General features: G+C 45.3%; 1 protein-coding gene and 2 non-coding genes across 3 annotated transcripts; all 3 read left to right on the top strand.

Moving 5' to 3' along the window:
• Positions 1–466: 466 nt before the first annotated feature.
• Positions 467–556, top strand: TRNAY-GUA (transfer RNA tyrosine (anticodon GUA)). The gene is given in 2 exon segments: positions 467–503; positions 521–556. It is a non-coding gene; the product is annotated as a tRNA-Tyr (tRNA).
• Positions 557–1,701: 1,145 nt separating this feature from the next.
• TRNAP-UGG (transfer RNA proline (anticodon UGG)) lies at positions 1,702–1,773 on the top strand. Its single transcript has one exon. It is a non-coding gene; the product is annotated as a tRNA-Pro (tRNA).
• On the top strand, positions 1,721–12,590 carry ANG (angiogenin). Its single transcript, XM_028495101.1, has 3 exons — positions 1,721–1,736; positions 1,951–2,168; positions 12,006–12,590. The coding sequence occupies exons 1-3, from the start codon at positions 1,721–1,723 to the stop codon at positions 12,462–12,464; spliced, it is 693 nt and encodes a 230-aa protein (XP_028350902.1). The 3' UTR covers positions 12,465–12,590.
• The last annotated feature ends 583 nt before the right edge of the window (positions 12,591–13,173 follow it).

Consider the following 13,173-nt stretch of genomic DNA (forward strand, 5'->3'; position numbering starts at 1 on the left):
TGGAAAAGGAAGGCCCAGGCCAGAGCTCCGAGGCCCGCCTTCTCCCTGGCTCGCAGTTGCGCGATCAGAACTGTATGTTCCACCACCTCAGCCCTTAGTTCTCCGATGCCCGGGTGTCCGCTCCCACTTTAGACACACATCATGCCAGGGAGGCCCCGGGCAGCGCACTACGTGAAGAGAACAGCCCGGGGGAGAGCAGATCGCCACGGTCCGGGGCGGCCTCGGGATGCACAGGCTCTAGGTGCGCCGGTGAAAAGCCCACTGGCTGGTCCTGCTTGGAAGCCCGTACCTGAAGCAAGAGAATCCAGCTCTAGAGGGGTTGTCCGCAGAACCGCGGATGTAGGACTTTCTCCTAAGCTGGCTGCTACGTGGTGTCCATGCACCGGCAACTAGTGGGCCATTATGCACGAACCTCTGCTTATCAATGTCCTCAATATAGAATAGTAGGCATATTTTTGCTGTACTTCCTTCGATGGCTCAGCTGGTAGAGCGGAGGACTGTAGTATGCAACAATACATTCATCCTTAGGTTGCTGGTTCAATTCCGGTTCGAAGGAAGAGTTGATATTTTGGGGGTTGCAACCAGCGAGCGAGCCGTTGCTCTCCTGTTTCTTAACGTCGTTTTCCCTCTTCTGGAGTCATTTTCTCCAGACCTTACCCCGTCCCAAAGATAAACTCAGCATGGTTGTATGAACTTCGAGAATCACCTCTTGAAAAGTTGGACTTGTTGGGCACGGTTCTCAGTAAAAAAGGGAGTGTGCACTAACTCTTCCAACCAACTAAGGAAGTTCTGGGTTTGATGTTCTAGCTGAGCTTAGGTTGCTGCCTGAGGTCCAAAGTTTGGAGATCCAAGACCACTCGTTGGTACAGAATATATATATATATATATCCTGCGGCCCTTGGGACTCTTAATTTGCGGAACAAACCCCTGAGACCTTCATTCACTCTATACACATACATTCATTCAGGAGGAGGCCCTTTTAATTTATTCAGCTGTTTATAGATTTTTATAGTTCCACAAAAAGCATTTTGAGCTGGAGCAGGAAGGAGGAACAGGATTTGACGTGAATTGGGATGGGACTGGGAGAGAGAATTCCAGACTGAGGAAACAATTTAAGCAGAGGTGGAGAGATGGAACATTTGATTCTCATTCTGGGAAGCTACAGGGGTCTGGACTTTACGAACACGCCCCAGACTGGTTCACCTCCAACAGATCAAAATACTGGCTCCCCGTATGTTGATGCCCATCAGTCCTGCCCCTAAGATTTTATACTCGCGCGAAGCAGTAGCAGCCCGGCAGATACACATCCTGTGCGTCTGTCCTGGGGCTTAGGACCCTACAGTGCTGCAATCGACCCCAGCTCGGGCCCTCAGGCTCCAACTCGGTTCTCTCCAAGCTCCCTCCAGGCTGGAGCTCAAAGCTAGACTCCTCCCGGCGGGGCTTGCGTGAGCATAGACAGGTGGCCTGACGTCTGAAAAGCTGCCTCTTCTCACCCCATCCGGCGTCTGGAGGCGTCCAGGACAAGGATCGAGGAGAATTAGCGAGGCTAGAGTCAGACGTGAGACTTCTTGAAGACGGAAGAGCTAAGCAAAGCGAAACGTAAATGCCGCAGCAGAAGATAAAACTCCAGAGCAGCCTGGCAGCCAATTGCTGACGGAGAAGTAAGATTCAGAGAAAAGGTACATGCGTATTACTCAGCGCGGCTCGTTGGTCTAGGGGTATGATTCTCGCTTTGGGTGCGAGAGGTCCCGGGTTCAAATCCCGGACGAGCCCGAATGGTTGAAACTTTTCCTCCCCGCTTCTAACCGCCGAAATAAAGCTCAGTTCTATACAAACTTTCCAGCGTTCCGAACTGTTCTATAGAAGAGAACTCTTCTACAGAAGAGAACTGTTCTGCAAAAAGATTATCTGTGCGGGGCCAAACTGCCTGGCTTCCTGGACTCTCGCCAGCGGACGCCTGGGAGGGGCAGCCTCCGCAGGCCGTGTCCTCACGGCCCCTGAGCTCTGGGCGGGGTCTCAACTACAAAAAGGCTCGCACCCCGACGCTCCTCTCCTTTGCGTTTCTACCGGCTCCCCATCGTCCTTACAGGGAGGAAGAAGCGGGTGAGAAGCAAACACTTCTCTTTCCACCGTTCTACCTGTTTCTGCAGACTTGTTCTGAGGCCGAGGTGGGTTCACACACTCCTCCTCCTCCAGCTCCTCTTCCTCCATCTCCCCCTCCACCCGCCTCCTTTTTAGCAGTTTCATCAGGGGCGTTTGGGTCGGGGGAGTTGCCTCTTAGCAGAGGCAATGTGGGGCTCGGTGGGGAGGCGTTTGCGGCACCGGACTGGAGGAGCTGAGGAATGGGAAGGAAGGTAAAAGTCCAGTTCTTGTAGAGTTAGAGATTCCCCATTCCTACTCCGATGCTTATTTTCCGCAGCTGAGTGGAGATGCCAGCGTGAAATGCCTGTTGCCTAGAACGTAGGCTCTAAGGGGGACCCTAGAATTGGTGAACCGAAGGAAATCCAGGGAGGCCTACACTTCCTCAGAACTAAGGATTCTTTTGCTTGGTACACAGGATGATCGCCAGATTTATGAAACAGGTCTTGTCCAGTTTTTGCAACCATAACTGACATATGGGAACTCGTGTTTTCGTTTTCTGTTTACTCCTCTGTCTCCTCACCCTTCACCCACCTTCAGCCAGAGTTGAGAAGTTCTTTGAGACATTGCCAACAACCTCTTCTCTAAGCTTTCTTAGGGGAACCTTGGGATCCTCAGCTTTCTTACTCTGTGACAGCACATCAAATGGTAACAACACAGGGCTTATTTAGGCAGGAGGGTAAAAACAGTTTCAGCAGCATTCTGGGGAAATCTGGGGCCTGGGGCCTGGGGAAATCTCAAGTGAGCTGTAGGGGAGCAGAATTTGCCACCCCAAAATGTCTCTGTAGCGTATTATTTTAACCTGGATATTTCCTAAGAAACAGCAGACAAGGGGAAAATCCTGAAAGCCTAATAGGAGTTAACTTTTTGTAATAAGAAACATTTACATTTTTAAGGGAAATCTCCATTTGTAAGAGTGTCTCCCTCGCTGTACCTGGAAGAAGAGGATGACCAAATACCTGCAAACTCTTGCCTGCTGGAGAAGGCAAAGACTTAGGTTTGCATCACAACCCTACTTTTGTTTACTGCGCTTCTCCTGGTACCCTAACAAAACTGACTCTCCCCACCCTCAACATCCTTTTTTGCCTTGAGGGGAGGATGGTATTTAAAGAGAGGGCTTCTGCCATTTTGGCGAGTTACTCAGTTTTCCTGGGTCTCTCTAAGGTGTCCATGATTTTAAACATCTGTTTGATTTTCTCCTGTCAATCTGTCTCATGTCAATTTGATTCTTAGACCAGCCAGAAGAACCTAGAAGGGTGGAAGAAAATGTCCTCTTCCCCAACAGAGCCAAGACCTTTCCTGTGTCATTGGGAACCTCACAATCAGGTCATAAATGTAATCACTAGAGACCCAAGTGACATAATTACCTGAATAGCACATGGCTAACTTCCCAGAAGCAGCCAGAGGTATTCAAAGAGCCACTTAACTACACAGCTACTAACTAGTTAGTGCAGAAGGATAAGACACTTTATTTCAAGCAACTTTTTAACAGATAATGGGGGAGTAAAATGTTTTGGGAATATATGGAAATATCCAAAGTAGTTTTCTCTTAAACAGCAACTTTTCATTGGCACCTTTAAAATTATCTTTGATTGCCTAGAAATTACTAGTGTGGATTATGAACGCTGTGTGGTGCAGTGGGAAGCTTCTAGTCCCTGGAACCGCATATATTCACTGGGCAATACATGTTCTTTTTTCGTTCCTGGTTCCTCATCTGTAAAATGAGGGGTTGATAGATAGTGTCTGAGGTCCCTCTTCTACTTCCGACTGTAGGATGTTGGTAACATGACTCTTATATGAAAGAAGGTACTCCAGTAATATGGAGAAGAACTATAGTTTGGCAGAGAGGCTGGGGAAAATCATTCTAGGAAAAGAGGAATGGCTCTGGCTATTGCTGAAAGAGCAGATGTGAGCTTATAAGCAGTCAACACTAAGGGGTTTGCCGAGTTACTGTTGTAAGCATTTACCAGTGTGATTCATAAATTAAAGTAGATGGCCAAGAAAGTGGACCACAGCAGGCCAGTGAAACCCCTCTTTAGTTTTTATTTAATCTTCACTTGAGCAAAGAACAATCTCTGTAAACAGCTATTCTCCAAACACATTGAAATACCTGGGAAAGAGCGAATGGGCACAGAACAAGAGTTTGTTGAAAATGGAATGTTTAATGTTTGTCTTTGTTTGGAAATATAGGTGGGTCAGCTGGACTTTGTCCCCATCCTCCCTCAATCAATAGTGTCCCCTACTTCCTGGAGGTAGAGGTGTGACCCTTATTTCCATGTGGCCTTCATCCTCTTTTAACCATTACTTCTGCTACTAAATAAGTTTCATGCTTATAGACCTAAAAAATTTTGAGTTATGAAGGAATTTAGAGATTAATCCCTTCCCGCCATCAGCTACTTTTATAATTAGCCTAAAGGACAGAATTAAACATATGTACTCTGCATAAAGGGAAAAATACACCAGCACTAAGGCCTTAGAAGGACAACCCATGCTTCCTGTGTCCATGTGCAGGAAAGCTGTTGGCTTGAAGGAGAGAGAGAAAAACATTTCAGGAAACGGGGGATGGCTTTAAGTTCAAGCTGTCAGAACATATGAGCATTTTTTTCAATCGGCAATTGCTTCACATCTATTAAAGTTACTGACAAAAAGATATAACATTCATTAATCATAGATTATAGGTAGTCCCTCAGTATCCAAGGGAGATTAGTTCCAGGACTCACCAAGGGTACCAAAATCCGATGCTCAAGTCCCTTATATAAAATGGCATAGTATGTGTATATAATCTGTGCACATCCTCCCTATACTTTAAATCATCTTTAGATTACTTATAATACCTAATACAATGTAAATGCTATGTAACTAGTTGCTGGGGCACAGCAACTTAAAAATTTTGCTTTTTGGAAGTTTCTAGAATTTTTTTTCAAATATTTTCGATCCATAGTTGGTTGAATCTGAGGATGGGGAACCTGTGGATGTGGAGGGTTGACTGTAGTTCCTCATTATAAGTATTTTGAGTAAGCACTTAGATGCATTTTAATGAAATAGTAAAACTTCCTTTTTAAATTTTTTCCAAAATCTTATATTCTGTTTCATAACCTCATTGTGCAAAGGTGAAAATAAAAACAATTAGAATGAAAGCAATCATTCACCATTCACCAGCTGGCTTTGGGCATTGTCAGCTCTATGGACAGATTGTGAAATCTCCAAAGGTTGTCGAGTGAAACCCCAGAGGAAGAGAAAGGACTCGGCTGTGTTCAGAGGCTGAAGGCTGCCCCCTAGCACTACTGCATAACTCTAAAATCAGAGGCTGATCTGTTTCTGTGAGTTGGTGCTTGCACTGGTGTTTCAGGCCATGGAACTGTATGTGCTCGATTTTGGAGTGGAGTAGCTAATCTCTGCTTTTAGGCGATTTATCAGACTAGGGTGGGGTTATGTTGATCAAGTCATCTTGATCCCCACAGACTGTGGGAGTTGGCTGCTGCTTCCTGGTCCAGGACTGCTGAGGCAGTCAGGGTGTCAGCAATGGGTCTGGCAGCCTTCTCCGCAACAAGTGACTGGTTTGATAACTCTTTTTTTTTGGCCGCATGAAGCATCATGTAAGATCTTATTTCCCCAGCCAGGGATGGAACCCTCGCCCCCTGCATTGGAAAGAGGAGTCTTAACCACTGGACTGCCAGGGAAGTCCTGATAACTTTAAAAAGAAATCATATTATTTGTATTAATAAATCTGAACTCACTACTAAAAGAAAAAGATCTTCAGATTGAATCACAAAGCAAAACACAGCTGTGTGGTTTGTAACGGCTGATAACTTTTAAAAACTCAATTCTTCAGTTTGTGTTTAAAAAGTGATGCGTGATTAATTTACGGTAGGTGCCCCTCGCAAACAGTGTGTTTGCCCATAAAAGGAAAGTGAGTGTGTGGGCACGTCGTTAGAGCCAGTAGAGCCCCACATCCAGCTACTGCTCTTTGCTCTGTTAAAAACCAAAATTCAACCGAGTAAATTTGAAGGCCTAATTGACTTTGTTGAATGAGTCACGAATGGGGCAGCATCTCATCTAGGAGATAAGAGGTGCTCCGAGGAGCTCTTCAATGGAAGGCTTTTATAGTCAGAAGCTGGATGAGGCAAGAAAGTTATTAGCAAAAGAAAAAGAAAGGGTTGTTTCAGTCAAGGGCCCCTGCTGTTTGATTTCAGAGTTTCCTCATAAGAAAAACTGGCTTACATAATACCCACCTCACAGTCTTGGTGACGGTTAAATGTAGTCATGTGTATGAGCGCTTCATAGAGTGAAAGGTAACACTGATTATTATAATTATTATGATGATTTCAAGTGCATTTGTTTTACTGGTAGGCAGCCTGTCTTCAGTTGACACCTAAAATACAGGGAGACGGAAAACTTGGAGGTGGGTGGATGACAATAGAAGGTTGAGGATTTTTAAGAAGATAACAGTGTCCTAGATCCGACATCAGTGAAGGTGGGTGCTGAGGGTTCGTGAAATAGTTGGCCTCCTGCTGCTACCTGATATTTGAAACCATAGGATCTATAAGTGATCCTGGTGACCTTCAGTCCACTTTCTATGCAGGCAACGAATGCACTTTGTGAGTGGATGCAATGTCAGTGTTGTATTGATGGTGGAGATAATCAATTTTACAACTGTGTTACAAGGAACAGAAGACTGAGTGCTCACAGTTAGTCATTTGTGGACAGGTAAAGAAGAAAGGAAAGAGAAGCCCAGGACATATGATAAGGATATTTCTGAGGGTTATTAAGGGTTACTAGCTGGGAGGTTGAGGTCAAAGGCAGGGTGCTAACAGCTGTCACATAACTTTCTCTGGAAGTGCTTTCCTGGTTCTGTGAAACCTACCAAATTATGGGGGTAAACAGAAAGCACAGTGGAGCAGCATCCTGCTGAGAGACCCCATCTCACTCTGCAGGCTTCTTCTGAGGCAGTTCTTAGAGCTGGCCCAAGAAATGACATCTTCTGGATCCAGATCATTGCATGGGAGCAATGAAACCTTGGTCCTGTCCTGGGCAAAAGTAAGAACCACGATGTCAGGAAAAGCAACTTTGGGACAAGAGGCCATGTTTATCAAACTTTGCCTCTGGAACAAATCTTTAATCTATTCAGGTGGATTAATAGTTGGCTCTGTCATGCCCAGGGAAGAGGTGAATGACTCTCATTGTTTGTCCAAGAGCAGTGTCCTTGGTTTGCCTGTCTCTGCAGAATTGGGGATCTTTAGATCTAGTCTCCCACCCTGTTCATCTGATCACTATATAATCAGAACCAAGAGGGGCCTCCAGGTTCACACAGCTGGAACCCATCACCAGGAACAAGCAGCTGGAACCTCCCTTCAGCTGGAGGGAAACTTCCAGGTTTTTGTAAGATTCTTCCATCTGGGTAATCCGTTGTTTTATTTATTTACTTGTTTGTTTATATACTATTTTTAGCTGTCCATCCATTTCAGTGAAACTATTTCCCCCCTTTTAAAGCCTCTGGGCCCAAGCTCATGAATTAAGAAGAAAATGAATTAGATTCCAAAGTTTAAAATGAAAACAGATTTCTTTGGGGGATATCCTATATCAGGGGTCCCCAACCCCGGGCTGTGGACGGGTAGCGGTCTGCGGCCTGTTAAGAACGGGGCCCGCAGAACAGCCGGTGAGCGGCGGGCGGGCAAAGCTCCATCTCCCGCTCCCCATCGCTCTCATTACCGCCTGAACCATCGCCCCAGCCCAGTCCGTGGAAAAATAGTCTTCCTCAAAACCGGTCCCTGGGGGCTTCCCTGGTGGCTTCCCTGGTGGCTTCCCTGGTGGCGCAGTGGTTGAGAGTCCGCCTGCCGATGCAGGGGACGCGGGTTCGTGCCCCGGTCCGGGAGGATCCCACATGCCGCGGAGCGGCTGGGCCCGTGAGCCATGGCCGCTGAGCCTGCGCGTCCGGAGCCTGTGCTCCGCAACGGGAGAGACCACAACAGTGAGAGGCCTGCGTACCGCAAAAAAAACCCAAAACAAAACCGGTCCCTGGTGCCAAAAAGGTTGGGGACCGCTGTCCTATATGTAGATAAAGGGGAAACTAGTGCAATTAGGAGCAAGTGGAGGTTTAGGAGAGACTCCTAAATTGTGATAAAATCCCCAAAGATTTGGGAAAGCTGTTTGCTGGAGGGCATCCGGAACCGCCCCCCACACACACCATATAGGCATTGTATGTGGCTTAACAAGAAAAGAAAGTATATTTTTAGCTCTGTTTTCTTTTCTTTTTCGATATTTATTTATTTGGCTGCGCCGGGTCTTAGTTACGGCACATGAGATCTTCGATCTTCGTTGCAGCACGTAGGATCTTGCAGTTGCGGCCTTCGAACTTAGTTGGCATGTGGGATCTAATCTAGTTCCCTGACCAGGGATGGAACCTAGGTCCCCTGCTCTGGGAGCACAGAGTCAGCCACTGCACCACCAGTGAAGTCCCAGCTCTGTTTTCTTATAACCTTCCCTGATAATTTCTTTCCTTAAGAAAGTTTTGGGGGAATTCCCTAGTGGTCCAGTAGTTAGGGCTCTGCGCTTTCACTGCGGAGGGCATGGGCTCAATCCCTGGTCAGGGAACTAAGATCCCAAAGGCCGTGCAGTGTGGCCAAAAAAAAGAAAGAAAGTTTTGGGTGCTCTTTGAAAGCAAAGTGGGACACATCCCAAGATCAAAAGAAGGTACACTGACCATAGTTACTCGTCATTAAAGGTCAAGGTAATTCCCTGGTGCGTAAAGTTTGGGGGATCCCTTGAGTACAAAATATTGCCTGTGGGGAGAGGAAGAGAATGTTAATTTTTATAAAGACCAAGGGATTGGTTTGAGACAGAGGATAAAGTTAGTCTAAAGAACATTTGGAACAAATTCCACTGACACTTATGTGCTTGCATCTAGAAGGATATGTGTAAATGAGTCTGACCACCCTTGACCAAATGTGAGGCTCTGCACCGTTGGCCTAGGCAGATTCACTTCTGCACCACAAATAATCTCTTATTTGTTTTCTTCCAATTCCCTTTTACCTCTCTTTTTGGGAAATTTAGAATTGCTTATATGCTTGTGGAAGGTGTGAATCGGGAGAGCAGATGTTAGATAGTGGTGGCGACTATCACCAGTGGTGTGTATTTGCTGGGATTTGGTTTCTGGATGTCTCAGGGAGTCAAGATTACAATAAGCCTGAACGAATGTGCAAATTTTGTAAGTTAGAAACAAAGATATTCCTTTACCTCCGCAGATTGGGACATGAGGACCTTCAACCTCCCAACAAACAAGTGGCTTTTTAGGGTGACAAGCCCTGAGGTAGGGTCAGGCCGGTGCCTTAACTAGAAGTGGTATGGGCTTGACTTACACACCGAGCCTTCAGGGATGATGCATACCAGTGAGATTGGGCTGCAGACCATCCTATCATCTCTTTCTTCCAGCTGGTGCCTTGTGCCACCAACTAAACTTATACAAACTTATCTTTACAATTCCATGGTCACTAGACTTTTGCTAGTGAAACCAGAAAGGCTCTCTTATGCTTAATGAGAACCAGGGAATTTCAAACTTTTAGAGCTAGCAACTCTCATTTTGTAGATGAAAAAATTTAGGCCTGGAGAAGAAAATGAAGTCAGTCATTTAAAAAAATTATTATTGAGGGTCTACTGTGAGGCAGGCAGTATGATACAAGGTGAATAATATGAGCCCTGCCCTCCTGTAGATTATGCACCAGTAGGAAACACTGAGAAGTAAACAGGTAATTGTTCGCTCAAGATCCCATGAATAATGGTTTGGGAATGGCACCCATGAAACCTGACAAGAGGTAAATCTTTATTTTGTGATATCCTTGTGGGCATATCCTGAGCTTTGTGACTTTTGCTTTGACACTGGTGAGCTGTCCTTGCACTTAATATCTAAAGCATAGAGTGTTTGGACAGAAACTGTAGACAGGCCTGCCAGCTCACACCCACTTCGGTGAACAGCAATATCCGCTGTACAATACTGGCACCTCCTACAAGGACCCACTGTTTTACTCTACAGCGTGGGAGACAGCATTCCTATCCACCACTGCCACCTAATGACTCTTTTGGGTACTACCAGCTCAGGTTCTACTTCCAGATTTTTGGACTCTGGGATTCTGGCCTCTGCTCCCTGTGTGACCTTTAAGGACCCTTCCAACCTTGACAGCCTGCCATTCTACAATTGCCTGTGACATTAGAAGGCAATATTTGTCCATCGCAGAGCAAGAGACTTAACTGATTACAATTCAAGAAAACTTTGTCTTCCAAAAAACTAGAAAGAGAAAACACACCCAGGAGACTGAAAAACACAATGTAAATGTAAAGAGCTTGGCGCATGGGGAGCATGGCAGCCCAGCAGCTGTGTTGGAGCAGCGACATGTAGGACTACTTGTTATTCTTTTAGGTGTGACTCTTCCAATCATGTACCACTTTCTTGCTAACCTCCCAAGAGCACACTTTTGCTATTACAGATCATACTCTTTTTTGCTATTACAGATCATACTCTTATGTGCTTAATGGAAACCTTTTCAGTGACTATTTCTTTATTTCAGAATTGAGGAATGACCAAAGAATTTCTTAGTGTATAATTTGGTAATTCTTTGGCAGTATACCAAATTTGTCTACAGTCATGATAAAACAGACAAGGTAGAGAAATGCCCCATAAAAGTGATTCAGACTACCACGAGGGCATGACTCTCTCTCTCTCTGAGCCCTTCTGTGTGTCTATCCACATGTACTGTACTCTTTTTCCTCCTAATAAACACTTTACTTGCTTCACTAAAAAAAAAAAAAAAAAAAAAGGAAGAAAGAGAGGTCATTTCGCTGACCCTGTCATATGCCTTCACATGTAACCAGCAGAGCCACGGATCCTCTTGGCTTTCTAGAGTCACAGTTGTACACCCAGGGCTGGTTAGCATCACTACAGGCTCAGTGCTACAACCTCTGGCCTCTTTAAGGGCTACAAAAATATTTAATATGAAAATACGTTTATTGACTTACACACAAGAAAAGCACAATATAAAAATTAATAATTAATTTAATATCCATGACACTATACCATTTATTATTTTTTAAATAAATAAATAAATTTATTTATTTATTTATTTTTGGCTGCGTTGGGTCTTTGTTGCTGCGCACAGGCTTTTCTCTAGTTGCGGCGAGTGGAGGCTACTCTTCATTGTGGTACACGGGCTTCTCATGGCGGTGGCTTCTCTTGTTGTGGAGCATGGGCTGTAGGCACGCGGGCTTCAGTAGTTGTGGCACGTGGGCTCAGTAGTTGTGGCTCGCGGGCTTCAGTAGTTGTGTCACATGGGCTCCATAGTTGTGGCTCGCGGGCTCTAGAGCACAGGCTCAGTAGTTGTGGCGCACGGGCTTAGTTGCTCCGTGGCACGTGGGATCTAACCCGTGTTCCCTGTTTTGGCAGGTGGAGTCTTAACCACTGCGCCACCTGGGGAGTCCAAGACTTGGTGTGCCTTAATGGTCTTTGTGTTCTAGGACCTAGCACGGTGACTGGTACCCAGTAGGGGCTTATGTAGTGTTTGCTATTAAATTAGTTAATATGAATTAAAGAGTGTGAATGGATTTTGTAATGCTACAACTGATAGAAACGTAAATTTTCAGGGATAGGAAAGAGAGGTTGGGGCTGGAAGGTGTGTCCAGGAAACTTTTAGATAGACTTTCCAAAAGAATTGATTGACAAGACATATGAGATTAATGAGGAAAGGAAAAGAAAAAGATATGCTTAGGTGACGGAGGATACCTGATTCATGACGCCCTGTCAGAGGGAAGGGTCCCTGTCCTTTTAGCTTAATTTGGCAATGCTATTCTGCCCCTACTGCATCTCCTTTTGCTCTTGGCAGGAGCCTTTGTTGGAAGAGATGGTGATGGTCCTGAGCCCCCTGTTTTTCGTCTTCATGCTGGGTCTGGGTCTGACCCCACTGACCCTGGCTCAGGATGACTACAGAAGCTTCCTGTTGAAGCACTATGATCCCACACCACAGGGCCGGGATGACAGATACTGTGAAAGAATGATGCGGCAACGAATGCTGACCCATCCCTGCAAAGACGTCAACACCTTTGTTCATGGCAACAGTAATGACATCAAGGCCATCTGTGACGATGAGAATGGAAAACCTTACGACGGCAATCTCAGAATAAGCAAGTCTCCCTTCCAGATCACCATTTGCAAGCATAGAGGAGGGTCCCCTCGGCCTCCATGCCGGTACAGAGCCACAAGAGCGTACAGAGTCATTGCTATTGGCTGTCAAAATGGCTGGCCCACCCACTTTCAGGAGTCCTTTATCCCTCCAAGGCAGTAGCCTAGAGCTGGCTCTGCTCTTCTTTCCTTGCATTTCCCCCTCATACTGTAGCAACATTGATTGCTAGGAATCCAGAAAATAAGCTGCTGATCTTTCGTTTTCTGTTTTACAATATGCTTAATACATTAAAACGTCTCTGAAATCAGTAAGAATCAAAGTCTTCTCACTGATTCTTGGTCTATTGATCCTTCCCCATTTTCTCTATTCAGCTGTCCCCTGAGAGGGGGTGGGATGGGATAGAAATGCCTTTTTCCTTATCAGTCAGTTCCTTATCAGGCATTAAGGAGGTGGACTTTACCTTTCTGTGAAGGTAAGGATGTTAAATTCATCTTACAGAGATTGCTGGGAAAATTCCAGGGCTCAAGGCCACTAAGCAGAATTTTTAGGAGAAGCAAATTGTTTTGCTGTCACCTTTAATAAGCCAGTATTACTTTTACAAATGTTAAGCCTTAGGAAGAAGAGTTTAAGACTACACACACACACACACACACACACACACACACACACACATTTGTAATCCTGCATGAATACCAAAATCCATTCAGGGTAGCCACTCTTACCTTAAGCAGGAAGTAATTTGATATTGCTTTGAATGGAACACTGCCAGGATATTCTCATGTTTATTTTATATAAAGATCAAAAAATTGATTACTACATTATTTTCTCTTTAATCTTTTACTTTATCAACTGACGTCTGGCAACTCTGAGG

The sequence above is a fragment of the Physeter macrocephalus genome, chromosome 11 (genome assembly GCF_002837175.3).
Source record: "Physeter macrocephalus isolate SW-GA chromosome 11, ASM283717v5, whole genome shotgun sequence".
In the NCBI taxonomy this organism is placed as follows: Eukaryota; Metazoa; Chordata; class Mammalia; order Artiodactyla; family Physeteridae; genus Physeter; species Physeter macrocephalus.

Bases quoted from the DNA above. Each gene is read 5' to 3' on its own strand.
- ANG (XM_028495101.1), top strand. The intron at 2,169-12,005 runs GTGGGTTCACAC...TGCTCTTGGCAG, and splicing joins AGACTTGTTCTGAGGCCGAG to GAGCCTTTGTTGGAAGAGAT.